Source organism: Indicator indicator, chromosome 3 (assembly GCF_027791375.1).
Source record: "Indicator indicator isolate 239-I01 chromosome 3, UM_Iind_1.1, whole genome shotgun sequence".
Taxonomy (NCBI): Eukaryota; Metazoa; Chordata; class Aves; order Piciformes; family Indicatoridae; genus Indicator; species Indicator indicator.
The window spans coordinates 31,241,202-31,268,585 of record NC_072012.1 but is presented as its reverse complement, the minus strand read 5'-3'; the positions used below and the strand labels follow the sequence as shown (position 1 = coordinate 31,268,585).

The window sequence follows — 27,384 nt, the reverse complement described above, 5'->3', positions numbered from 1 at the left end:
TGTAAAAACCTAGGTAGGTACAGCTAGGCATGTGTTAAGTTTTTGTTCTTTATATATCATTCACAATGCATTAATATTACATTTTACACTTCAAGAACCTACAGGACAATGATGCAAAGAGCAACATTCCTGACCTTCCCATTATAATTTACTAGCAAGATGTTTGGTTGTTGTGATATCACTAGCAAAAAAAAAACCAAACATTGTAAACCTGAGCCATAGTTAAAGTTGATGATATGAACACATTGAGTTTAAGCTGGTGATTATAGTTAAAAGGTTTGACATACTCTATTATGAATCCATGGAGCTTTCCAACTGCACCCACACCTTGAAAATAATAGCTGTCATGGCTTGACCATCACACAGGCTTATGTACCCAACTGCTGTGAACGTCTGTTAAACTTCCTGATTGCAGGAGTAGTGCAGAGACTCCAAAGTCCTTAGTGTGCTTTGCTAGACCATGCCTTTACAGTGTAAAAATAATGCAAGATTTGTGTTTGTTTTGTGGCCTAGGGTTTTTTTTATTTGCTTTATTTTTAAATATAATGATGATCTTTAAAGGTGGCACATGAGCATTGTGATGTTTTGTTGTACAGCTACCTGTCCAAAACTCTTGTATATTATTATGTCAACATCAAATAGTCTTTGCATTTGGTATCACTTCTCTCAAATTCCGTATTTTTTATTTGAGAAAACATTCCCATCCAGCTCCAGAAGAGGTGAGTACTGGTTGCAGCTGAAAACATTTCATAACATCATAGAATGTGTTGAGTTGGAAAGGAACTTTAGAGGTCATCTATCTGACTTCCCTGCAGTGAGCAGGGACAACTAGATCAGCTTGCTCAGAGTCCCTTCCAACATCACTTGGAGTATTTCCAGGGATGGGACATCAGCCTGGGCAACCCGTTCCAGTGTTTCACCACCGTCATTGTGAAAGAATTCTTCCATGTATCTGGTCTGAATCTACTCTTTTTTAGTTGAAAAACATTTCCCCTTGTCCTGTTGCTGCAGCCCAAGTCTGTCCCCATCTTTCTTACAACCCCCCCTTTAAGATTGAAAAGACAGTAAAGTTCTTCTGAATTCAGAACTGGGTGATGTGTCACTGCCTAAACTGTAGTGATATGCTGGCTTTCACATGATGAAAACCTGTGCCCAAACAGCACTGGTGCTTGCTGCCATTGCCACCCTGGGGGAAGCAACCAAAGAAAAACACTTTTTCCCCATGTGAAAGAGTCAACTTACTTCAGAGCTTCTCTGAAACAATTCGATGTTTGTGTAAATCCTAAAAAAATACAATGTGTGATCACCCTTAGAACTGATCATGTCTTTCATTTTGAATTGTACACCCTCCCTGTAAATAATTCTCAAGCAATTTGAGTATTTTTTGTCTATAATTTTGTTTGTGTTCATACATTCCTTGTGAATGTCTGTGATAGGAATCATTCATGAGGTAAGAATTTTTACTGCTCATGTACTGAACTCATATGTTCTCTGACTTGATTACAAAGTGTCTTTTTATGGTTTACAAATTGCCCAGTGTTTGTCTAGATGACTAATGTAGTGTGTGAAATAATAAAAAAGCTTTTCCTGAATGGCGTGTCTTGTACTAAATGTTTCCAGGGTTGTTTTCCCCTTAACATTTTTAAAGAGGAAATAAACTCACCAGAACATTATTAAAGTAAAATAAATTTATGTAAACACTTGATCTTATTCTTAAAAATGCCTTAAGTGGGGTGTGATTTTTAGCAGTATATTTCTGTGTGAATTTCAAAATACTACATCATTATAGCTCACTACCAAAAATGATGGATGAAAGAGAAGATTTCGTTGAAGATCTACTCACTGAGTATGCCATCCAGCTTAGCATTCAAGAGTCAAATGGGGCCATACCACCGGTTTCTTCCAGCTGTAATGACAGGTACTGTCATTTCAGTATGTGTTGGAGATGATACCATATTTTAAAAGGGTTTTGAGACGTTGATATTTAATGCTTTATGTCATGCTTAAAACAGTTCTTAGTTTGGCTATTAAGCCTCCCTCAGTGAAGCACTGTCTGAAGCAATGACTGTAAATAGTAAATAAAACAGAAATGTTGATTTTTATTTTTTCTTTGTCAAATATAAATTTGGATTTATTAGTAGTCTGTTGGCCCTGTGATTGTAACAGTATCCCAGTCTTTCTATGTGCACTCAGATACATGTGTACAAAAAAAGCCAGACTAGAGTAACAATAAATTCCCACAGGAGTATTCAGCAAGGGTTCATACATGACATTAAAGTTATATTTAGGGGTGGTTCCTGTGATTAGGAAATGTAGGACTCAGCCCAGCTATATGGGGTGATAAGATACTTCCCTTAGCTTTTCAGTCCAATTGCCTTCTTACAAAAAGTGTACGTTGAAAAATGTCTCTTAAGACAAAGCTAAATGTTAAAAGTTCTGTGGCAGTAATGCCATAAATATATTTTGTAGACTGCCCTGTCTAAAATGGAAAGAAGTAGAAATTTGAGTTTTGGGAGACTGATAGAGTTTCCTCATTTCTTGTGTGATCTAATGACAGTTTGAGTCTAATGGAGCTTCTCTTGTAGAACCAGAACCTCCCTTATCCTTGAAGGTTCTCAGCAGAGCCACTGAGTACTCTTGTTGGTTGCCTGTTGTGTTTCTTGTGTTTTGTGGTGGGTTTTTTTATTAGATCTGCTCTATTTTTTAATATGTTTTTATCACCACAGTATCTCAAGGAACTAGCAGGCATCAGCATTTAAATTCCACCTCATGGAAGTTTAAATGTTAAAAACATTACAACTCTTTTCCAGGGAAAATGGTACCATTGATATAATTAAAGGCTACTTAATTGGTGAATATTGACATTGTGATGCCATTGCATTTTCATTCACTGTTTAAGGTTTCTGAATCTAAAAGGCTTATTTCTGTAGTGTGGGCAAATACAGCTTTTTTGGTCCATTTCAGAATACTTTGCAAAATTAGGACTTTTATCAGGTTGGCCTGCAGCAGGAGTTACACCTAATTTAAGAACTTGAGATACCCTGAAGATGTAAATTAGGAGGTCACAAGGCTAATTAAGATTGTAGTTGATGTATTTAAAGGAAAGTTGGCTCAACTGAGAACCTAATGGAAAATATTGAATAAACAATGTAGTTAATCTACTTTTTATTTATATTTTCCATTTTCTGCTCCTTTTTTGGATAGTTTTGTGCCACCTAGTGAGGAAAATAGGAAAATCGTAACATCCATAAAGCAAGGTAAAACCCCTAAAATAAAACAGTCCCTTTGTAAAACAGCTTTCCATAATTATTTTTCCAACTGCATCTCATTTATCTGTTGGATTTTTTAAGGTCAAGTATTTGGGCTCCAAGAACTTGTGAAACAGAAATATGCTTTGGATGAAGCTGATGAAAGAGGGTGGTTTCCACTGCATGAGGCTGCAGCTCAGCCAATTCAGCAAATACTTGAAGTCATTTTAGACGGTGAGTAAGGTAAAAATGTCCCACAAGGTAAGGGGAGCAGCAAAGAAACAGGACAATGAACAATCCACAACAACAGACTAGAACTGTTTACTAAAAAAAAGTATGCTCAAATCTTCCATGGCATGTCTTGCTTATGATATTTAAATATTTAGGCAAATTTTCCTTTTGGGAAGGCTGCATCACCATCAAAGAACTTGGATCATTTTTAATGTTTTGTTGAAAAACCTACAGAGGAAAAGTTACTTTTCAGTGTGTTTAGCAGTACTAGTTAGGTTAATTAAAAGTAATTTTCATAAAGATTCTCAGGATTTCTGGTATATATGTATACATTAACAGCTTTGTGCTTTAATTTTGTTTTATCTTTTCTCACTCTCTTCTAGCATCTTATAAAACAATGTGGGAATACAAAACATGTGATGGAGAAACACCTTTGACACTGGCAGCAAAAGCTGGCTTTGTGGAAAATGTACAAACGTTACTGGAAAAGGGTGTTTGGCCCAATACCAAAAATGACAGAGGGGAAACTCCACTTCTTATCGGTATTTGCCTCCTCTCCCTGTGTTTAAGCAAAGTGAATGGGTGGCACTTCCCCTCAGCTAAGTACTTCTGCTGGCTGGTTTAGGTGCTGGTCATCTTTTTAAAAGAATCCAAATGCCCAGCACTTGGTGACTGTACTTGGCATTCAGTTCAGCACTTACTATGCTTTAGGTGATCACTGAGATGCTCCTAAGAAAATGAGACCTATATCTTTTGTTCAAGGTAACTTCTCTGTATCTTCAGGTGCTACCAGCTTGTACCATCTTGTACCTTAAGATGTTTGACCATCTTAAGGTACAAGTAGGGTACAAGAATAAGCTGTTGCTTTAACTTCAGTGTGCCTTTTAAGGAGCAGATCTAGAGGTTGTTGGAGATGTTTCGTTTTATCAGATGATTTCTTCAGGAGTGAGCAGGTATTTTTAATTTCCTGTCTCATTCCCCTTCTCTCTTGCACTGAAAGTAAATTCAACTGAATTTCTTAGTAATACCCCAATGTAATGAAAGATGATTGCTTTGAAAATTCTATACTATTGGAAGACTTAAATGAGCTTTACTATACGTGAGTAATTTAGCCATATTTGTTCCTAATTTCTGCTGAATGTCTAAAGATCTCCATTCGTCTGAAGAAATAAGTTAATACAATATAGGAGACTACAATATGTAATACAATTATCAATATTAAAACATTAATTTCGTTGAATTTTTCTTAACTTTCATTAGATGTGACTACTAGGTTAACATTTTAAGGCCTTGAGTCATTTCTAGAGGGTTCCTCTGCAATGTCTTGCTTCGCATTTTTTCAGCTCTTTCCAATAGTTATGACTTGCAAATTTTTCTCTATACAAACTCCCGGAAATGAAATTTGTCAGCATTATATTGTTTATGTCATGGGTTTTATAGTTCGGCACCATCAAATGTGAATGTAGGTAGATATTGTTATGCATCATACAATCCAGTCTTAGTGAAACAGAGGATCAGGTGCTTAACACTTAATATGTAACTCTCATGATTTAGTTACAGGTAGTTTTAGTTCCAGGTACATTTGGTAATACTCTACTTCAAAGCAGTTGTGAATAATTATGAAGGCTGTTGCCACTTAAAAACCTTCCTATGGGAAATTTACCCTACAATGTATTTATCCATGAAAATTTCAAACCTGGAACCTCAAAAGGGCAGAACATGGACATTTATGTATGACAGATGTCACTGCACTTTGGCTGACAATAGTCACTGAGTACATGCTGTGATCAGAGTAGGTCGTAAAGTCATGAGTGGAATTTTCTTGGGACATTGTAATATTTGCATCAACTTTAAAAGACTGTATTCAAATATTATGTTAATTTATTACTGCTTTTCCTTGTGATACGCCTGCTTCTGCTTTTTCAGAATCAAAGTGGTGCTGCTTTTGTCCTCTGTGCTCCAAACAGACATATTTTTCATCTTGTTTTGATTCAACTTGATTTCCTGAGCAGCTGACATTGCATTTATTTACCAGTAAAGTGGATTCCCAGATTTCTAGGCCTGGAAATCTTTTAAATTTCTTGTATTAGTACACAAGGAAAAGTTTTTCTAAACTTGTTAGTTGTCTCTAATTTTCATGACAGCATATCTGAAAGTGTAATTGTATTGTTTTCTTCCTTTTAAAAATACCTTTCTTCAAGCTGTAAGAAACAGCTCTTTTGAAATGGTATCCACTCTGATCAAACACAACTGTAGTATCCACCAGCCATGCGCAAAACGTTGGTCAGCAATGCACGAAGCAGCAAAACAGGGACGCAAAGACATTGTTGCCCTTCTTCTGAAGAATGGTGGAAATGTGAACCTTAAGGATGGATATGGAGTAACACCATTAGGTGTTGCTGCTGAATATGGTCACTGTGATGTGCTGGAGCATCTTATTCATAAGGGTATGTAGTCAGGTAAAAGGGAAATACACCTCTGCACTGGCATACATCTTGCCTAGTTACTGAGTGATCATGGAAAAGAGAAGAAAAGAAAGTAGTGATGAATGAAAATATTTTGTTTCTTGGAAGGAAAGGAAGTATGTATGAGTATTCCTGTTAGACTGGAGTGATGCTTATACATTTCCTTAAAGCATGTAAAAAAGTGGCAGAGTTGATACCAATCCATTTCAATAGAGGGACTTATTGCTATACATGCTCTTCTTGCCCTTCTTTATTCCTCTTTACCTCCCCCCCCATCCTCCCTTCCTTCCATCCACAGAATTACATTATTTTTAATGAATTAAATTAAGTTGTTTTGAAATACACCATTTATAACACATACAGTTAAAGCAGACCCCACTTGGATGAACATTTGAACTTCTATCTTTACTTTTGAGATATAAATTTGCCACTGGAAACATTTCTTGTTTTAGTAAAGTTTTCACTTACATACACCTGAAAATGAAGAGGAAAGTACTTTGAGCTCATTTTTATGATGATCTGCAAACCACCTTGGATATAATTGTGTGTTCTTTATCCTCCTTCAAGGTGGAGATGTCCAGGCCTTAGCGGATGATGGTGCATCAATACTATTTGAAGCAGCTGGAGGAGGTAATCCAGACTGCATAGCCCTTCTTTTGGAATATGGAGGAAGTGGCAATGTTCCAAATAAGGCAGGACTGCTTCCCATACACAAAGCAGCTTATGAGGGGCATTACCTGTGAGTATGAGCTTGGACTTTACATTTTCTTTAAGATACAATGTGGCATAAGGTCACATTGAAGACGACTGGGGTAAACTTGCAAATGTATAGATGATTTCTGTTTCAGAATTGCCTACGTTACATTAGTTTGAATTAACTTTTAAGTGTTTTTTCACATAAAAAAAAGGCAAAATGCAAAATATAGTCCTTAGAACTAAGTGAAAAACTGAAATAAACACAAAGTCGTCTTTGTTCAACCCTAGTGTTTCTGTATTTGTGTAAAGTGTCTAGCCGCTAATGTAGCATGTAGCTTGGTCAGGGCTGTTTTCTTCATGCAGGGAAGCAATACCTAACTAGTTTTATTCACTGTTTTCTAGGGCCCTGAAGTATCTCATTGCGGTCACATCCCAAACTGCAATTCAGAAAAGTGGGTTAAGCCCTGTTCATTCAGCAGCAGATGGTCAGAATTCACAGTGCCTAGAGCTGCTCATTGAAAATGGTTTCAATGTCAATACTCTGATGGCTGAACACATTTCAAATGGTTATGACGATGAGAGGAAAACCGCACTGTATTTTGCTGTTTCTAACAATGACGTTCTTTGCACTGAAATACTGCTCAAAGCAGGGGCAAATCCAAACAAGGATCCTTTAAACTGTCTTCTTGTGGCAGTGAGGGCTGGCAACCATGAAATTGTAAGGCTGCTCCTGTCATATGGAGCAAATGTCAATTGCTACTTCATGTTGGTTAATGACACACATTTTCCCAGTGCCATTCAGTATGCCTTGAATGACGAGGTGATGCTGAGGCTGTTGCTCAATCATGGATATAATGTGGATATGTGTTTTGACTGTATGCATCAAGATATCTTTGGAAATTCTTTCGTGTGGTCTACTCCAGAGGAAGATATTCTCCCCGGGTGGACTTCTTCCGTAATAAAGGATAATCCAGTAAATACATAACCTTCCTTCCTTCTCTTCACTTTGCTCATTCTATTAGCCAGCTTTAAAGATTCCAGGTTACAGAGCAGAATTAAGATTAACATACTGGCAAAATCCTTTTTAAAAACACCCTAAAAATAAACCAACCCATTTTCATCTTCTACTTGGAGATAGAGAAAATTATGTACTTAGAGTGGGTTTAATTTGGGATACATACATTAGAGAGTCAGAAAGGAAGTTGTAAGAAATCATGTGGCAGAATTCAGGAATTTCTGTTCCTATCCTAACCAATGGAGTACATATGCTTCCAGAAAGAGATCACTGTTGAACAAAACAATGCCACAAGTTACAGCAATGTTGTAATAAGTACTGGCCTTTAGGCCTATCCAAATGAATTAAAGGATCACAAAAGTTAATCATGGAATAAACTGCCTTTTAAAGTAACCTACCTAGGCATCACTTTATTAGTGTTAAAGGTCCTTGCTAATATTTTGTTTAAATTATCTTATATAATTGCTTTAAAAGGTTTTATTTTGGCATTCCTCTGCACATATTTTGAAATTATGAATTGATGTGTTTTCCTTTCCAGTTCTGTGACTTCATTGCTGTTCCTTGGTTGAAACATTTAGCAGGAAAAGTGGTTCGTGTTTTTATAGATTACATGGATTATGTCCCTCTATGCACAAAAATTAAGTTTATCTTAGAAACACAGAAAGAATGGACAGAGATACGTCAGATACTGGGTAAATACCTAACTTCCTGTTAATGATGTTAAGCTTTATTAATGAAGACTTTATTTGCTTATGTCAGGTCCCATTCATCATCATACTAACTAAGAACCAGGTTGTGCCTCTCATCCAGTTCTCAGATTGAGACATGTATTTACCTATTGCACCTGGTCATAAATGAGTTAATTGGACTGAAATGTCTTGGACTGGAATATGGCAAACAGGCATTGGTGAGACTCAATCTCCTAAGGAATATCACTGTTGTGTGGGAAGCCCGTTTAGTTAAGCAGGACCACTGATGTACTGTTCAAACTTGTTAACCCATGGGACACAAGTCATTACACTGCTAGGGGGCACAACTTTTTAGTGGAGGAATATCATTCACACATCCATCCTTCTTTTTTGCTCTCTTGATCTTTCAAATCTGTTAATTGTTGAAGGATTATTGTAAAATCATGATTTAGATTCCATTGTGTTCCAGGTGGTGACAATGAGCATACCCATCACAATCATTTCCTAACTCTGATTTACATGATATAAATCTAGAGCTGCAATTGCTCATACTGTAATTGAATAATATTTATTATGTATGGTTCACATTAGGTGGTGATAGGTTTCACTCACCTTAACTGAAATCTATTGGGGAACATATTAAATGTTCTCTTTACATGAACAAGTTTTATATGCTTTCTTTTTTCCTTAATTTTCAGTACAATCTGATTTAACATCAGCCATTGAAGAGTAAAGCATTTATGATTAAAAATGGTACCCTGTATTTAATTTTGCTGTGGTATTTTACAATGGAATGCAGAGGAAATACTTTTTTTTAGTGTCACAGGTACATCAAAATAATTTGGTAGTCTTAACTACTGATATTTCAATTATCTTAAAGGCTTTTGTTATGTTCAGAAAGGATAACTTGAACTGTGTTCTTTGACATAAAATCTGATAAGTATTTGTTTAGAAGACTCAGCAGGCCCAAGGACGGTAAAGTCTGGTCCTGCTGCCTTCTTGATACAGCAGAAATGCAAGGTGCTGCAGCTGGCCTCAACATGGAGTTTTTAAGATGCACCTATGGAGGGGACAGATCATTCATCAGTTACCATTGATTACACTAAATAAGATCCTCCCTTAGGTGTTCAGATGTGTGCTTTGGAGACAGAGTGCAGTGTGTACATTTCTGAAAGTAAGACAAAAAAAAGGCAGGTGTCTGATGGAAGAAGTTTGATTAATATCAGCAGTATATATCAGCACCACTTTGAAGTGAAAAGAAGGGTGTTTTATTTTGATGTTAATTCTATCAGAACAAATTTGGGGATTGTAAACTGGCTTACAGTCATTAATAATGGCATTGATTTTTCCACTCTTTCTCTCTCACTATTACTTTTAGATAATCCTCGCCCATTGAAGCATCTGTGTCGTCTGAAAATACGTAAACTCTTGGGGCTAAGGAGACTCCAGAAACTGTCATCCATGAAGAAGTTTCCACTTCCACCAGTTCTCAAGAACTATATCCTATACAAAGAATATGATCTGTATGGAGAAGGGATAGGTCTAGAGTAGTTTTTTAAATAACTGCAGGCAGTCAGTAACTTGACTCTTTTCCTCACAATTTTTTATTAGCTATAGAGCTGCAATGGTGTTTCATATACACATGTATATGTTTATCTGTTTCATATACAGTCACAATGTTCTGGTTAATAGCTCTGTTATGGGAACAATTTTTGCTTAGAATCACAGTATGCATTGGGTTGGAAGGAACCTTCCAAGATCATCTTACCTGACACCACTGCAGTGAGCAGGGACATCTTTAAGTAGATCAGGTTGCTTAGGGCCCCATCAAGAGTGACATTGAATTTACCCAGAGATGGGGCCTCCACCATATCTCTGGGCAACCCATTCCAGTATATCACTTCCCTCATTGTGAGGAACTTCCTCATAATGTCTAAGCTAAGTCTACCCTGCTCCATTTTAAAACCTCATGAGGTCCCATAGATCTATGTCTGTTTAGGCTGCTCTGGTGGTCCTGAACCTGATGGTGGTCCTGAACCTGATCTTCCATTATAGTGGGAGAGACTTTACTCCTCTGACGGTCACCTAGTGGTCTGAAACTAGTGCATTCAAGGTCATGTCTCAACACATTGTACTGTCTAAAAATAGGGTAAAATCAAAGTAAGGATATTAGAATCTTACACTCCAGTTGGGAATTCAGATTAATAAACAATAAAAGAATTTTCCTGATGGACTTTCCAATGAACATGGTAAAGTTGCTGCTCTCAGTTTGTACTATATCTGTAAAAAAAAAAAGTCTACTTTAGTTTGGCAAAGGAAAATAAATCTCTAAATGCACATCTCCCTTGTGTAATTGGGCTGAAATATAATACATTTTGTACTTTGAAAATCACAGTCCTGTTATAAAATTCTGCAAACACTTCAAAGATTATTTTTAGCTATTTTTCCAAAGTGTTTGCTCCCAGGTAGAACAGCTGTGTGTGCCATTACTGTATGTTCTAATGCTTGGCAAAGTTTGAGGGACTTTAAGTAAGCTGTTTTAAAGAAAGAGTCGATTTTGATGGACAAATAAACACAGGAAATAGAGCAGCATATCCCTTTGGTTGAGAAGTGTTGCAATGCCATAACTTTAATTATGTTTCGTACAGAAATTTGACAGGTAACTTCTTGACTAAACAACATCCTCAGTCATACTGTGATACACTTGGCAGTATGTTTCTGATCTAGGGAAAACCACATCTGTGTTTTATAAGTCATTCTATTAAAAGTGAATGGAAATTACTCTTTGCTGTTCTGCTATCCTTTCCATCTTTTTTTTGGGAAAAAAAAAAGTCCAACCCCCTGAAATTCAGAAAATATTTCAGTTGGTGGATGTCAGGATTTAGCTGAACATGTGATTTAAAAGTTCTGTGGTTATCATATGTATATGTGCACTCACACAAACCAAAGGTCAGGTCAAGCATCCTTCTGCCCTCCTGGCTGGCTCTCCCTGTCCTTCAAAACTTCTTACTTGCTGGATGTATATAACTTATTAACACCTCAGAGATGTGAATTTGCCTTCCAAAGGCAGCTATATCAGTCCTTTGTGGGTCTGACCTTCCTCACCATGGATTTACGGGATCAATGGAAGGAGTGAAAATTACTGGTCTGGGACAGTTAGACATTTAGAACAGAAGGCTTAATTGCTCCTTCTGCTGTCACTAGGGCTCTTCTCTTCTGGCTTTCCAGGGCATAACCTCTTGGGGGTTTTGCCAGAAATTTTGACCAGGATAAAAAAGACAAATCAGATTACTTGTGAAAACTTTTTAGCTATTTGGCATCTCGGCCAGGCCTCTGACAGGACGATGCACCAGGTGACTGGAGACTCCAGGCATGGCCTGAGCACAGGGGGCCCAGTGAACCCAACACAGCTGTCTGCAGTCAAGGCTTCACTGACCAAAACATCATGGACATATCAGGCTAAATGCATCTATGCTGCACAACCTATAAACTGATATTACTGTGTGGGAATTCCTAAACAAATATAGGCTTAATAAGTCTTAAATAGTGGCAATTTTAGCAAATACAGTGTCCACAACACAGGAATCTGGGTAGTCACATCTCTGCAACCAGCAAAGGAAACATGATCAAACAGGGCTTTGGACAGAAGATTTTTAAACCCTTTCTGTGGGTAGAGCCAAATTCCTTTAGTAATTTTAGTTCACAGGCCAAGGTTTATATTTAGGACTTTATACACACTTCAAGCAATAGCTACATTGCCTGTGGCATCAAAGCATTCATCTATAGAGTGTTGCCCCAAGTGTTTAACTTATCATGAACTAGTCCTTGGAATATCATTAGGTAAGCTAGAAAGATATAATGTTGTGGTGTTCATCTTGGCCCTTTCTTGTCGTTTGATACCCTGTTATAGAAGGTGACCTAAGCCTATTTAAAAGCTTTTCTGCCCTTCAGGATTGAAGACATGTATTTATTGAAGACTTTCCTCCAAACCTTGCACACTGAAGAAAGTACAACTTAATAGGAAAGCATCTTTAATGCTTTCAAGGCATCAGTGAGCTCAGTGGAGGTGGGAGGTAAGACTAGGCAAGACACACATGGAAAGGGAGCTGTTTACCTTGTGTCACACTTATGGCACAGCTAGGAATTGAACACAAGTCTTTTGACCCCCATCAAATAGTACTTTTATGAAGCTGAGTAAGATGTTAGTGGGAGAGGAATTGTACCTGCTCAAGGACTAGTGGCTGTGTGAAAAGAGGCAAAGGCAGCAGCCCCAGCTGAAGGAAGAAATTATAAGGAAAAAAAAAATTCCCTTTACTTTCCCTGCTTGGACTGTGACTGAACACTTGTAATGCTGGGATTTAATTTTCTCTGCTATTTGGGTGTGACTCATGGGGTGTTCCACTGCAACCCAATACCATGTCATTCCCACCCTATGGGTGACATTGGTTAGAAGTAATTAAACTCCCTGGCATTGATTCAGGCATACTCTGGGGTAAGGGCTCCTATCAGTTTGGGGACAATGTTTGAAAGCAGAGGTATCATTTGGTCTCTGTTTCTCATAAAATCTGACACAAGCAGCTGCACCAGACTGATGAGCTCTCCAAGGAGCCAGACATTCAACAGTGGTTACATCAGCCTTTGCAGCACCAGCAAGATGAATTTTGTAGCTGTGTTTGCATAACTCAGTGAAGGACCAAACCATAGCCCTGAGTTCTGTAGGGGCTGTAATGTTATGTGTACCATCTATAAAACTTCCATCCAGAGACTACCATCTTACCTTGGTAGCTGTCATGCCAGAAACTTGTTCTGGATATCAAGAAGGGGACAGGTTTGCTGATCTCACTGCAGCAGTTGGTGTTCTGGCTCATGCTCTTTGTGCCCATACTGGTCTTTCTCAGATTGTTGCTGGTCCTATGGGAGTCATGCACAAAGAAACATTGTCACAAAGCCACAGGCTCTTTTGTGTCTACCTTGGATAGGGCAAAGGGATTTTTTTCTGGGACTTACCTGGGACTGGAAAAAGCTTCTAAAACATCCAGCTGTATAACTGTGGTTTGCATGGAGAAAAGTGGCATAATTCATGATCTCCTGTAGAACAGGTCTTGTCTCTTTTGCTTTTCTATCACTCCCTTTAATTTGCACCTAATCAACAGTCTTATGCCCTCACCTCTGTGTCTTCTATGCAACCAGCTTTGCCTATCTGGGGTACTCTGCCATAGTTCTGGTCTACCTGCTGAATCAGTCCTTTTAAAGCCTTCTATCTACTTTTCTTTTTTCTTTCTTTCTTTTTTTCTTTTTTTTCATGTGAGCCCTAGGACTGACAGACCCTTGCTCAGGAAAATAGTATCAAGAAAAATAATTCCAGCAAAAGTGATTTTTACCCTTAATGGTCTTGTTCTAGCTTGTTCTTTCCCTGACCTTTCTACCAGAAATCGTTTAGGCTGCAGTAATTAAAACTGCCACCTTGCCACCCAAGGTGTCTATCCTTCAGAGGCCTTTTATCCACCCTACAGATGATGACCTTGATTCAAGAATACACCACCTGTTTCCAAATGCATGGAACAGTGTTCAAAGAAATTCATCACAATTCTTTACCAGGACAAATGCTGGATAAATCAGAAAGAAATATATGGGTAAGTGTACCAAATTACTATATTAATATATAAAGGTATATACTACAGCAAGAAGAATTTTCTCTAAAGTGCTCCCTTAAGTGTCACTCACACCAGCAAAACAAGTACTTTAGGTAGGAGAAACATTCTCTGGGGAGCCTGTGTTTTGTCGTTCTCCTGAAAAGCTGTAAAAATATATTAGTAAATTGTTAGTCATCATAAGACAGATACAACTGTGTAGCTTTGGTGACATGTACCAGGTATTTACATTTGATTTTCAAAAGTCACATTTTCATTAGAAATCTCTATGTCTGATTGAGCAACACCATTGCCTTTTGTCTGCATATTCTATGCATGGTAGTTACGATGCCCAGAACTCCCATCATCATTAATATGGACTATATGAAAAATAGACATAAATAAAGACAATACAGATTTTACTTAGTAATGCTGCTTGTATTTAATTCCTTATGACTTATATAAATTTTTTATATTTCTGGGTTTTCCTTTTAAATAAAATCTTCAGAAACACACACTGTTAAAGAAAGAAATTGACAAACCCCAAGGAAATGCTAAGTACAGAAACAATAACTTGTAGTGCTCACTGTGTTTAAGAAATTGAGCAATTTTTTTATCTGGATGGCAACCCATAGGTTTGGCTAAGCTGCATGGGACAACTGCCTGAGACTATGGCATTCAAACAAGGATTAAGTCCACGTGCTTTTTATAATCACTTAAATTTATGTACTTGCAAATACCACCATGAATAATGCAGTGCTTATATTGGCTGAAGTTTCTTTTTTGTCATGCTTTTTTTGGGAAAGAATAGGGTAACTGAAAATGCCTAAACAGCATCTCACTCAAACTGCACTTCCAAACCCCTCACTTTGTGCATGCAGCAGTTTCCCTGCTACTTTTCTTTGCAATACAGTGACCTCTACTTCCTGTCCAAACCTGTTGAGCAATGTCGCAATGTAATTCCAAACAGCTGCTGTGGTCACCCTATGGCTGTATATCAGCAGCGAGTGAAAACGATTTCTATATATAGTTTGTAAATCTGTTGGCAATGTTTGTAAAGCACACTGAGATTCTTCCTGAGAGATGAGAGCAGCTATATGAAAGCAAGAGCATTAAGATCTTTCTGGTGTAGCAGAAACTGGCACCGAGGAAATGGTCAGTCTGCAGAGATGTGGAGAAGCACTTGCTTTGAGCAAAACCCTGGCAGGAATACTTTGTACAGGTTCATCTTGCACTGTTGTTACCAAACATGACATTGTACTGACACAAGTAGCTTAAAAGGTATTGTCTGTCTAGGAAAGAAAGAAAACTGGTAATGGAAATTATGTATAAATTTGTCCCACTCACCTTCCCTACTTTAGCAAGATTCAGGTAGACAAAAGCAGCAATGGACTCTGAGTCTGCTGCACCCTTTGCACCCAGCTTCATATGTTTCCGTGTAATCAAAGAGACCTCTAAGATCCATGCATGAAAGACACTGGGTACAATGTGGGTAATAATTTTTCCTTCTTTTATTCAAAGGTTAAGGAATTTGGTAGTCCAGAAATGTACTTATTTGTACCCAGATTACTTTTTTTTCCCTAGTATCTCCCTGAAGCCAGGCTGACCTCTTGACTCTCCTTCCAAAATCCATCCTTATGCTCTTCGCATCGGCAGCACTATCAGAGCCTATTATGACCCTTCTGTCTTCTTCACAATCAAGGCAACCTGAACACTCCTTCCATCACAAAACATTATGTTAATGGTTGCCCCATGGCTTGCTATGGTGTATAGCGTTATGTATAGACTTCTGCTTATGTCCCCAGCAGGTATTGGGAGTCCTGTTTTCAGAACTAAACTGAGCAATAAGGCATCTCACATGAACATGTTTTTGAGTGAAAGCTGATCACTGTTTGTGGTGAGTCTGAGCTGTTAAGCTGGACCTGGAATCTGCCCTTCGGATAGCCTGGGGTGTGCTGCAGGGAATCAGCAGGAGAAGTCCATCTTTGAATTAGGATGCTGAGTTTGATTTCCCAACAAAGACTAGTTTTGGATCAGGGTCAGCTTTAAACTTACCCCACTTTTTGTTTCCCCAGCACAGATGAAGGGAAAGATCTTTTTCTCCTGTGTGACTCCCTGTTTATGGCATCACTAGACAACAGAATCATCTGGCATGGGGAAAAGCAGCTGAAAAATTGCTCCTTCAAATACCTTGGGTGCATGCTTTATCCCTTTTGCTCTGCTCATACCACTGTTAAATGTAGGTGATGACACATCCTTTTCAGGAACAGTACAGTGTCTGCAGTTTTCATAAATTACACCAGCCTCCCTGGGGGGAGAATGCTACAGCTTGTCCCATCAGTCTGCCTTGCAGTCCTGCTTCAATGTTGCTTGCTGACCCTTTGTCTCTCCAGGCCTTCAGCATGGGGCTGTATAAGCAGCATAAAGAAACTAAGACAGAGAAGTGTATATATATATACAACAGTTGACAGAGGGGAGAGGGGGAAGGCAGGCAGCAAGGAGCATGGAGGCAGGAGGCAGGACATGGGATGATTGGGGAGGGCAGGACAGGTCCGCAAACAGGCTGCAGAGGTTGTGCAGACAGTGAGGGGCTGTGCAGGGAGAGCAGGCAAGGGGAGCCAGCAAGGCCAGGGATGGAAAAGGCAGCACAGCAGCAAAGAGGCAGGAGAGGAGAAAGGTATAACGGTAGCATATACTATTCTTCATAGGCTGTGTGTTAATAAGTTTCCAGGTGAAGACAGGATGAGAAGACTCTTATTGCAAAAGGTGAAAGCATTTATTGCCTAAGCCACTAAGCACAAGCAAAGGCAAAAGCCTAAGCATAAGCAAAACCCACTACTGTGTTACACAGTCAACTTACATACTTTTCTAATACAGAGCTGTCACATCCCAATTGGCTATCCTTTCACTGACAGGGATCCAAGCAAAGCATACAATAGCATACTGACAAACAAGCTTCTCAACATATCCAGTCAACTTCTGCCTAGTTTTTCTCTTCAGTTACAAGATGTTTACATTCTTTCCAACTCAAAGACAAAACATAGCCTTCTCAAAAGTTGTTCAAAGGTTTGCTATCTTCCTACAGAAAGGAGAGAGCTAAGGGGCTGGCAGCTGGGGGTCTGTGTGAGGCGGTAGTAGGAAAGGAAAGCTGGTTGAGGAGTGAGGGGTGCAAAAGTGGTGGGGAGAAGGGGGAGCAAGCACTGCAGGCAGAAGGGTATCAGGAGAGATAGGGAAAGCCCAGACGTGCTGTGGTGCATTGTTTTTAATGTGCTCTATGGCAATTGGACCCGTTCCTGCAGTGTGAGACTGCAGCTCAGTATGAGCCAACGCATCTGTCTGACAGGCTGTCCTCAGGAGTCGTGACTGAAATAGCTGCTGCTCTGGAGCTGGCTGTCTCCCGTGCCTCAGGACAAGGTTGTGCAGCCCTCTCTTTGCTTGCCTGTAGTTTTCCCTGCACTCACCCAAGTGCAAGTAAAATTTAAACTGTGGGCTTTGCCCTGTTGGGGGGTGAGTACCATTTCTCAGATGTTGCTTAAGTCATTTCAGTCACCAGGCAAACATGCCTGAATTGTGGAAATGTGTGAGAAGCAAAACAGTTTCCTAGGCTGCTGCATGAAACAGGTTATTGCTTGGAGAGAAAAAACAAAAACATCACCAAAAACAATAACAAACATTTAGAACTGTTTCTTCTTTTAAAACCAAGAAAAGTTTGAAAGTCTTTTCTGCAATCTATATGCTGCTGAGTGGGCTTTGTCCCACCTGAAGCTGGGAACCCAGATACCAAGTATCTGCAAGGGCAGAGTGAATCCTGCTCCTATAAAATGGGTGCTCTCAGTTCTCATTTTCTCTTTTCCCAGGTCCTGAAGGGAGCAAAATCTTTTAATATTGAGTGATGAGTTTTCAAGGCCAATACATGAAACAGTTTATTCTCTGCATACAGGATTTCAGCAAGGCATTAGTGAGGTGAGTTTGGGTTTTCTGTGAGGTGGTGGCAAAACACTTTGGAGAATTCTTCTTAAACAGCTGTCAACATAGCCAGTTATAAACCTTCCCTCACTTAATATAATCATAGATTTTTTTTGTTTGGAAAAGAACTCTAAGATCATCTAATCCAACTGTCACCCTAAGACCACCGTGGCCATGAAACCATGTCCCAAAGTACCACGTCCACATGTTTATTGAACACCTCCAGGGGCAGTGACTCCACTACCTCCCTGGCAGCCTATTCCAATGTCTGAATGCTCTTTCAGTAAAGAATTTTTTCTTAATATCCAATGTAAACCTGCTCACACTACTCTTTCCTGCTTCTGCAATGGAAGGAAGTTCATGGTGCTAGCACAAGGTCTCTGTCCAAATTGTTTACCATGCTGTCCTTGAGCACATAGCCTAGGATGTCTAACACAATACTCAGACTGCTAATTTCTTTCCTTTTTTTTTTTTTTTTTTTTTAGAAATCCAAACATGTATAATGCCTGGGAAATGAGACTGTGAAACAGTAACAAAGGGTTTCAGGCAGGAATGCTACTAGTAGGAAAATGCAATTACTTCTTCCTTTTTAGCAGAGTTCCTGTCAGAAGTTGCATGAGTCGATTTAATCATAATTAAATAACTTGAATGTTAACCTGTGATGTGAACTGTTGTGGTCAGCATCTTCAGCAGTGGTTGGTGCCCACACCAGCTGAAGTGCTGCATAATGACAAATACCCACAAACAAGGAATTATAAGCTCAAAACTAGTGGGTACTTTCAGTCTTAAAGTCTCTGTACTACTATTTTTCCCCCTCACAAAGGAGGAGGTCTTGAAAGTACTACTGGACAAGTAAAGCCATTGGTAGTCTTGACATGCTGAAGAATAGGGGCAAACCAAAATGCTGAAAGGCTGTTTATTAAATGTGCATGATCTCTCCTGTACACTGAACAAGAGTAAAGGTCCTTGAGATTCATCAGTCTAGGATCAAAGCATATGATTTCAGAATTATGGAATTAAAGACCATCCTGTGCTCATCAACAAGCAAGGAGAGATAACATCCACACATTTTCTGACCTAGGTGTACTTAGCTTTACACTTTTAACATCCTTTTTATTGTGCTGCTTCTCTGGCTAACTCCAATGATAACAAAGTGAATCATTGTCCTAGACATACTGAAGAAATAGAATTGCTTAGACTTCTGTTATATATATTTATTTAAAGACAATTGTAGCACTTACAACGCAAAGTTGAAAAAAAAGGCATTTACTATCTTTTCCTGCCATTTTACAGGATTTGGCCTAAGCATCATTTCTGCAAGTGCAGCTGAAAGAGTGGACACAACCCACTGGCTTGTCTAGACACAGGAGGTTCATCACAGTGTCTTATATTGTGAAGGTAACACTCTTAGACGCATAAGCCAAACTATTTTGTATATTCCCCCTTTTTATTTTATGCAAAGGTTTGATCAATGTAAATGATTTATTAATGTATTTTGTGGTTTAGGGAAGACAAAGCTTGTAAGATTTATGCCCACTTCTTGAGCAAGCTAAACTGCATGGAATTAATATTAAAAATGTTGAAAGGAAAAAGACTATTTCTTTATGAAAATCATGCTTCATCTCTCCTCTCCATTGCCAGTAAACAGATATGCATAATAATAAAACTAAATTAACAATTTGGCTAAACATCATACATCAGTTCAGCTGTTCAATACATACTAACCAAAAAGAGAAGAGCAATACTTCGAACTATTTTCACTTGCATGCCCACTAAAACCTGACTTGACTTGCTACAAATAAACCTGTTGTGTATTACCATTTAATAAGGTTAATATATGTTGTTACAGACGTGCTCCTACTTCCCTCTACCATACCCAACTTTTTCTCTTTCTCTTTTCCTCTCCCTCTCTTTTTCTCCCAACACAGCTTTGCAGATATTGCTGATCAGCATATTTCAGAAAACGTTGCTAGTTCACCACAATTCATTGCTAATAGAGAAAAACAAAACCGCAACAAAAAAAAACCCAGAACCCCCCAAAACAAACCAAAAAAACCCCAACCAGTATTAAATTTAACCTCTTATTCAATAGTTTCTCAGAATCATAGAACACATTGGGTTGGAAGGGACCTTTAAAGGTCATCTAGTCCAATCCCCATACATAAAGCAAAGACATGTTTAACTAGATCTTACATTGGAAGATATCTGTCTACAAAAATATCAGAATAACCTATCATGTATTAGCAGACATAATATTCACATAGATACACATTTAAAATTAAGAATTGAAGAGCACTCTCCATCTGCACATCAGCCAGAAAGCAATAGCTATTGACTGAAACAGCCACTAGAGGCCTTCATTTGCTAGGGGCTGTCAGAAGTAAAGAAGACAGAGCACTGCTGCCCACCCAGGGCTGGTTCCCCCTAAAACTCTGTGGTCCCTTCTCACTCCTCCAGCAAAGTGCAATTGTCTTCAAGAAAAAAACAGTCTCACAGGAGCTTCAAATGGACATGTCAAGCTGATTCTCCCTCCAATCATTCTCAAAAAAAGAAGGGGCTTTATAAAATAATCCATTTGTGTGATTCATTACAGGCAAGACACAACAATGTGAGAACAATGCTCCCCGTGGGCATTGGCACTCTGGCCTCCTCTCTTTCTGGGCTGCCTTCTCACCGCTCTCCCCCTAAATGTCTTTGCAGGATAACTGTGTGGTTCCGCTTGAAAACCGTGAAAATGAGAGGAAGTCTGCTGAATGTTGGTGAGAGTGTTTTATCTGCAGCCCCTGTGGCAGCTCCGGATTAAATGGATTTTCTGTGTTCTATATCACATTTTGGAGATGAAGTCAGTGTAAATGCACCCGAAGTTTATTTGCTGCCGCTCCCTGGGTCTGTGAGGCTGGTATTCTCCTGCTAGCTGTCTGCTCTAAATATGGCCATGGCCAGTGTGTCAATAATCCCCCTCTTTAAGGGACCTACAAACACTAGTGTTGGGACATTCTTGCTGTTCAGATGTCTAGCTGACGTCTGATGCTTAAAACGGAGCATGCTTTCATCCCTTCCTGCATTGTCGTAAGCCCCCGATGATTACTCTTAAAAGGGTGCCTCAGCTACACAGGCAAACAGTTGCTGACCAAATGAGATATAGCTTGCTTGCTCCAGCCTTCTTGAATGCCTAGTCAGTTCAGGTTTGTACCAGTCTGACCAAGCTGGGACCATGTCTACCTTTGGCTACAGAAGAGAGCTCAGTAAATATGAAGACATTGACGAAGATGAGCTCCTTGCTTCTCTCACTGAAGAGGAGCTGAAGGAGCTGGAGCGGGAACTGGAGGACATAGAGCCTGACCATAACCTTCCGGTGGGTCAACGGCAGAAGAGTCTGACTGAGAAAACACCGACAGGGACTTTCAGCCGGGAAGCACTGATGGCCTATTGGGAGAATGAGACCAGAAAACTCTTAGAAAAAGAGAGGCTGGGTGCATGTGACAAGGTAAGATGAAGAGGCATTTACTGTTTCCTAGAAATATTTGGGTTTGTTCTTCCCTGGCATGATCTTGCTGACACTTCTCCTTTTCTTTTAGTTTTTTCATAGCATTTTTAAGAACATTATTAGCTGTACTTTTGTGGCAGCTAATGCACTCTGTGTTAGCTCAGAATTTTTATTCTCTCTTGAGGTGCCTTAAATGCTCAGTTGAGAACAGAAGAAAGTTCCATGAAAAAGCTATTATTAGTGATTAAAACAGGAAAAAAAATAAAGGGCATATTAGAAAGTATTGCTAGGTAACAATGTGGACTCTTGCTTTTGTCTAAAAGTTTAAAATGTGCCTTTTTCTTTACTTCAAAAAAATCTGTATTGATTGCTGAGAAGTATGTCAGAAAGATAATTTTAAATACATGCTCTGTCAGAAGTTGAGTAAGCAGCCGCCAGGCTTCATGCTTGCTGAAAGGAAGCTGCACTGCACTCAGCAGCTTATGTTGCTTTGTTCCTGCTAAGGATCCCTGGTGCAGCTCAGTACTCTTCTGGCAACCATTTTCAGAGGGTAGCTGTAAGTTATTTAAAAAGTGGCCTGGGGTAGAGTGATCAGCCAAAACATTTATCTGTAGTAAAAAAAAAAAAAAAAGGCAACCAATAGTGCATGTTAGCAGTTCATCCCCCAAAACAAAAAAAGAGCTGGTCCCTGAACTGCAAATGAACAGCACAGCTGGGCAGCGCTGTAAGGCTCAGGCCTAGCAGGTGATGAAAACTCTCAGCCTAAGCTAATGTCTGTGTTACCATCCTCCAACCCTTACTAAACAAATTGTGAGACTGAGCTCTATGAAAAACCAACTTCTGTTCTCACATTTGCTCCATGTAATTTCAAAGCAAAGTGAGGACTTGGGGATGTAACTTTTTGATTTCTAAGCACTGCTTATCACTGCTTCATACCGAGCTCTCTCCTTAAAAGGACAAGTTTTCCCAAGGCAAAGACAGCAAAACTGGACTTAGACCTTCTAACAGCCTTGATTCAAAAGCTTAGTTTATTTTCAAGGCAATAACTGCAAATTATCTAACACTTACATAAAATACACTCTTTAAGAAAAACCACCTGGATTAGATTATCCTGCAGTAACAACAGTCAGAATTTCTTTACACTGAAGTGTTCTTTCCTGCTCATGAATGGTGGTGTAGGCAAATGCACAGACCACTATCTGTCATCAGACCATTAGTATCAGCTTGCAGACATTGACTTCACTCCCTGTTTGTCAAGTCCTAGGGAGGCAATGTCAAGATTAATGTTTATTTCCAGCTAAGTTTGGAACTTGAAACCTGGGCAATTCCAAACCCCTCTCTAAACAAGCCTTGTTTGATGTCTTATATAATGGCAGGATATGTTTTTCTTTTCCCATTTCTCTGCAGCATTAACAATGTGTGTTGATCTGAAAAGAAACTTCCTAAATGCGTCTGTAAATATGAAAATGTTGACATGCTAATGTAGGGGGCACAAAGGCTCCTTTCACTGAAGGCAGTAAGAAATTTCCTTCTTTCTTGAAAGCAATTTTCTTCTTGCCCTCAACTCTCTGAAAGTTAGACACCTTATCTTAAATAGTTATTTGTGTTCCTTCTATAGTTAGTGGTGAGAGAGATCAACCCCTCCAGAAGGCAAATATCCTGCAGATAGCCTTTTAGGGTGAATGACTTGGCCTCCAAAGATATTTACCTCTGTGCACTGACTATCTTAGTCCTAACTTTTCATGGCATTACTACTATAAGTAAGATTAAGCCTTGCAGGCTATATGAAAATGCTGCCCCAGTAACAGAGCATCTCTATGGATATGCAAAAGAAAGAATACTTGATCTTAGAATTATCATGCAGATTGTTATGACACCAAATGATGGGATAAGAAGCAAAATCTCTTCTTTGTTCTCAGAAAATTATTCCACTCAAAGAAAAAAAAATAAGTATTTTTTAATTAATTTCATGTCATGAAGCACATTAGAGTCCATTTAGAGGCACCAATTTCTGCTCATCTGCAGCTGTGTTGAAGGCTCTAGTATACATTCCTGGATAGATAAAAGCTTAAGCCTGAAGACAGGTTCCTCAATGCCTGGTGTTTTCAGCTTTTGAAAGTCTGCACGTATGTGTAGAAACAACAGACACAAATCTTAGTCCCATAATAAATCTGGCTTAAATGCAGCCCTGTTTCTCCATGTAGCACAGCATCTCTCAGTGTAAGGGCCTTCCTGCACATGATCCACCCGAGAAACGACATGGCTCTGCAAGCCTTCCATGTGTAGGGCCATGGGGCTGGATCCTGCAAGCCCTGCAGGTGCTGAACACTTAGGAATGATAGGCTGAAACAGCTCCATGTCCTATTTCATTAGAATCATGCTTCTGCAGACATTACAGTTACTGCCTGTTTTGCAGGTGTCCCAACACAGAAATCTGTTTAAGACTGTGAACCAGTACTGTACAATCTGTCCTTACTATTATTTTAACTTTTCTCTGCATTTTTATACCTGGATAAGTAATCAAACTTAAAACTGCACAGGTTTTCTAAAAATAGACTGTCATGTTAGTAACACTCCAGTTTTCCAGAAGCACAAAACACAATCACTGTGTCTCCATAGGCTGTGCTCACTTTGTAGAATACCCTCTAGTATTTTGCAAAGACTAAAATATGAATATTGCTAAATATCTGCATACAGAACAATTATATGTCATCCAAAATTTTGTAAACATTTACATTTGGCTTGTCCAGTAAACAAAACAGGACCACGGGAGATCTTTTTGGGCAAGAGGTTCAAGGCTGGTTACAGCTTGTAGGTTCAGTCATGGCCTGTACAACACTGCTGTACTTCTGGAGTCCTCTGAGTGGAGAGTGAGACTTTCTGGGGGTGCAGACATTTTGCTGTTCCTCTACAGAGAAATGTCCTCAACCACCATAGCTGCTGAGGCTACCAGGCAGAGCTTTGAGAAGTAGACACATTTTGGTGCCCACCAAACATGCTAAAATAACTTTGGGGTTTAGAAAAACAGTCAGTTTACTCTGTAGGCAAGGAGTTATAGTGAGTTACGATATGGCAGCTGAGCTGTGACAGCTGTCAGTGAGCTCAGTCTTAAATCTTGTCAAACATGTGGGTATTATTGATATGTGATTGTTTCTTACCTGTGGGAACAGGTCTGAATCTTTTCTTCACAAATAGCTCTTAAGTGTATATAGCCTAGATGGTGCATCCAGAATCTTTTTGACATGACTCCTGTAGTTTGGTATTATTTTGCTTGTTGTTATGCATGTTTACATGTGCAAACACTATTTGTACTCTAAAGCATATCAGTCTTTAGCCTTTTTAGATATACTAACATATGCAAGGGAGTCTGAGCATAGACACAGATGTTTAATCCTTGTGCAATCAAGGAACTTGTTGCTCATAGAACGTGTCCATTCTGAAATTGCAGTCTTATGTTTCTGTGGGCAAATATCCAAATAACATACCCTTCTTGACATGCCAACACATAGAAAGCATGAAGTATGTTCATGTTGCAATATCTTGTATCAAATTTTCTCTTGCCAGAAATCAGTGAGGTTACTAAAAGTGTTCCAATGTATAATAAGCACTTGTCTTCTAAAGAATGTTTAATAAATACTATTAAAAAGGTGTTAGGTGCTGAAACATTTTCTGTTCTTCTAACGATCTCTGTTTCTGGGGATTTATCTTTAGCTTTCAGTATTAACTTAAATAGTTTCAAAATAATTGGTTTTGGGCAAAAAGGCAGCAGCTGCATTACTGCAGTCATGTTTAACACCCACACCTACCTTCTTGTTCAGGACTCTGAGCAAGAAGACAACAATTCAGAAGACATTCAAGAAGAATATTTCACAGAAAGCAATAGTGAAGTGTCTGAGGAGGCATATACTGAAGAGGATGATGATGAAGAAGAAGAGGAGGAGGAAAATGAAGATGATAGTGATGACGAGGATAATGAAAAGCAAAATGCTGCAGCTAGTGAAAGACCTGAGCATAGCAGGAGTTCTGATCACATCAGACACAGAAAGTGTAGTGGTGCAAAGGGCAGTGAAAACTTACTCAATGGCCACGATGGAAGAGACACCGATAATGTGAGTTTAAAAAGCAGTGCCATTCACCCTTGTGGAAATCCAACAGTTATTGAGGAAGCTTTGGAAAAAGTTAGGAGCAATGACCCTGACACCACAGACGTCAATCTGAACAACATTGAAAATATCACTTCACAGATGCTTATACAATTTTGTCAAGCCCTGAGGGACAACACAGTGGTAAAGTCATTCAGCTTGGCGAACACCCATGCTGATGACAGTGTTGCAATAGCTATTGCTGGTATGTTAAAGGTAAATCAGTATATCACTAGTTTGAATATTGAGTCAAATTTTATCACAGGCAAAGGAGTGCTAGCCATTATGAGAGCTTTGCAGAGCAACAACGTTCTAACAGAACTGCGGTTTCACAATCAAAGACACATCATGGGCAGCCAGGTGGAAATGGACATAGTAAAACTGTTGAAAGAGAACACCACTCTGGTCAAGCTTGGATATCACTTTGACCTTGCTGGGCCAAGAATGAGCATGACAAGTATCTTGACAAGAAATATGGATAAACAAAGGCAAAAGCGTATGCAGGAGCAGCGGCAACAAGAGTCTGGTAGTGATGGAGCCATCAATCCAAAGACCAAAGCCTTGCAGAAAGGGACACCTCGGTCCTCACCTTATGTGTCCCCCAAGAGCTCACCCTGGTCCTCTCCAAAGCTCTCTAAGAAAGTACCACCAGTGAAAAATCAGCCTTCAGCTCCTGCACCCCCACCTCCTCCTCCCCCTCCACCTCCTCCTCCTCCTCCTCCTCCCCCCCCAGTTATTCCAGAGAAGAAGGTACCAACCAGGAATATAGCTGAAGTCATAAAACAGCAAGAAAGCGCAAAAAAAGCCTTACAGAATGGACAGAAAAAGAAAAAAGGCAAAAAAACCAAAAAACATGAGAACAGCATATTGAAAGAAATTAAAAATTCTCTAAAATCAGTCTCAGACAGAAAATCAGAGGAAGGGTCACGACCCTCCACCCGTCCCTCCACCCCACAAAGGTCTCTCCATGACAACCTTATGGAAGCAATTCGGGCAAGCAGCATAAAGCAATTAAGGCGGGTAAGTAAGTGATTATATTTCAGTAACTGATTGTGGCTCAGATATAGCACAAGCTCAATTAATTTTTTTGCACATATATGTTTAATAAAAGAAAGTAACTCTTAGAAATGTGAGCACAAGAAAACATTTGAGAGGAGACTTTTCTCTGGTTAGTCTTTTCTCAGCACACTGATTTCACTCAGCTGTAATTTCTGACAGAAGTGGGGTACTTTTGCAGGTTCAAGCTTGTTATGGGAGATGCTGCATAGCATAGGTCTCTTCTTGGGAGTGTGTCTGGTAGGAATTTTGCCATCTAGACTATGCAGCAAGAGTAATGAACACCCTCTCCAACCCACGCCCCTCTTGTAGGTGGAAGTGCCAGAAGCCCTTCGGTGAAAGCCTGGACAACAGAAGCACAGCACTGCAGTTGTCAAGGGGAGGCTACTCATCTATTCACTGGTGGTAATATAGACTGTGTAGCAAGCTGCTTCTTAGATTCAAACCATTTCTCTTTTATTTCAAAGAAATAAACCTGCTAAATATCAAACAATGTTTTAAGGATACATTTGCCTTTTAATCTGTAAATATGGAAATAATTTTCTTTTTTATTTAATGAGATTTCTATGGAGGAAATGCTGTTTATTTAGATATTCTTTTCAATATCTGATTGCACATCACTGGACAAGTTCTTCACACTGAGATGTAATAGTTTACCAATCTGTGGTTTCTTCTTTTTTCCCATGAATTTACAATAAATGTGGTTTGAAGCTTTAAAGCAGACATATAGTCCTGGGTTTCTGTGAGCAAAAACCTACC

The 27,384-nt window shown here is 39.2% G+C and overlaps 2 protein-coding genes across 2 annotated transcripts; both read left to right on the top strand.

The window, feature by feature from the left end:
• Positions 1-1,802: 1,802 nt before the first annotated feature.
• On the top strand, positions 1,803-9,895 carry ASB15 (ankyrin repeat and SOCS box containing 15). The gene is made up of 9 exons (XM_054399708.1): positions 1,803-1,918; positions 3,205-3,257; positions 3,351-3,482; positions 3,863-4,021; positions 5,681-5,926; positions 6,512-6,683; positions 7,043-7,613; positions 8,194-8,347; positions 9,723-9,895. Exons 1-9 carry the CDS (start codon positions 1,803-1,805, stop codon positions 9,893-9,895), a joined length of 1,776 nt encoding a protein of 591 aa, XP_054255683.1.
• Positions 9,896-21,154: 11,259 nt separating this feature from the next.
• Positions 21,155-26,964, top strand: LMOD2 (leiomodin 2). Its single transcript, XM_054399668.1, has 3 exons — positions 21,155-21,427; positions 25,255-26,589; positions 26,938-26,964. Exons 1-3 carry the CDS (start codon positions 21,155-21,157, stop codon positions 26,962-26,964), a joined length of 1,635 nt encoding a protein of 544 aa, XP_054255643.1.
• Positions 26,965-27,384: the final 420 nt, after the last annotated feature.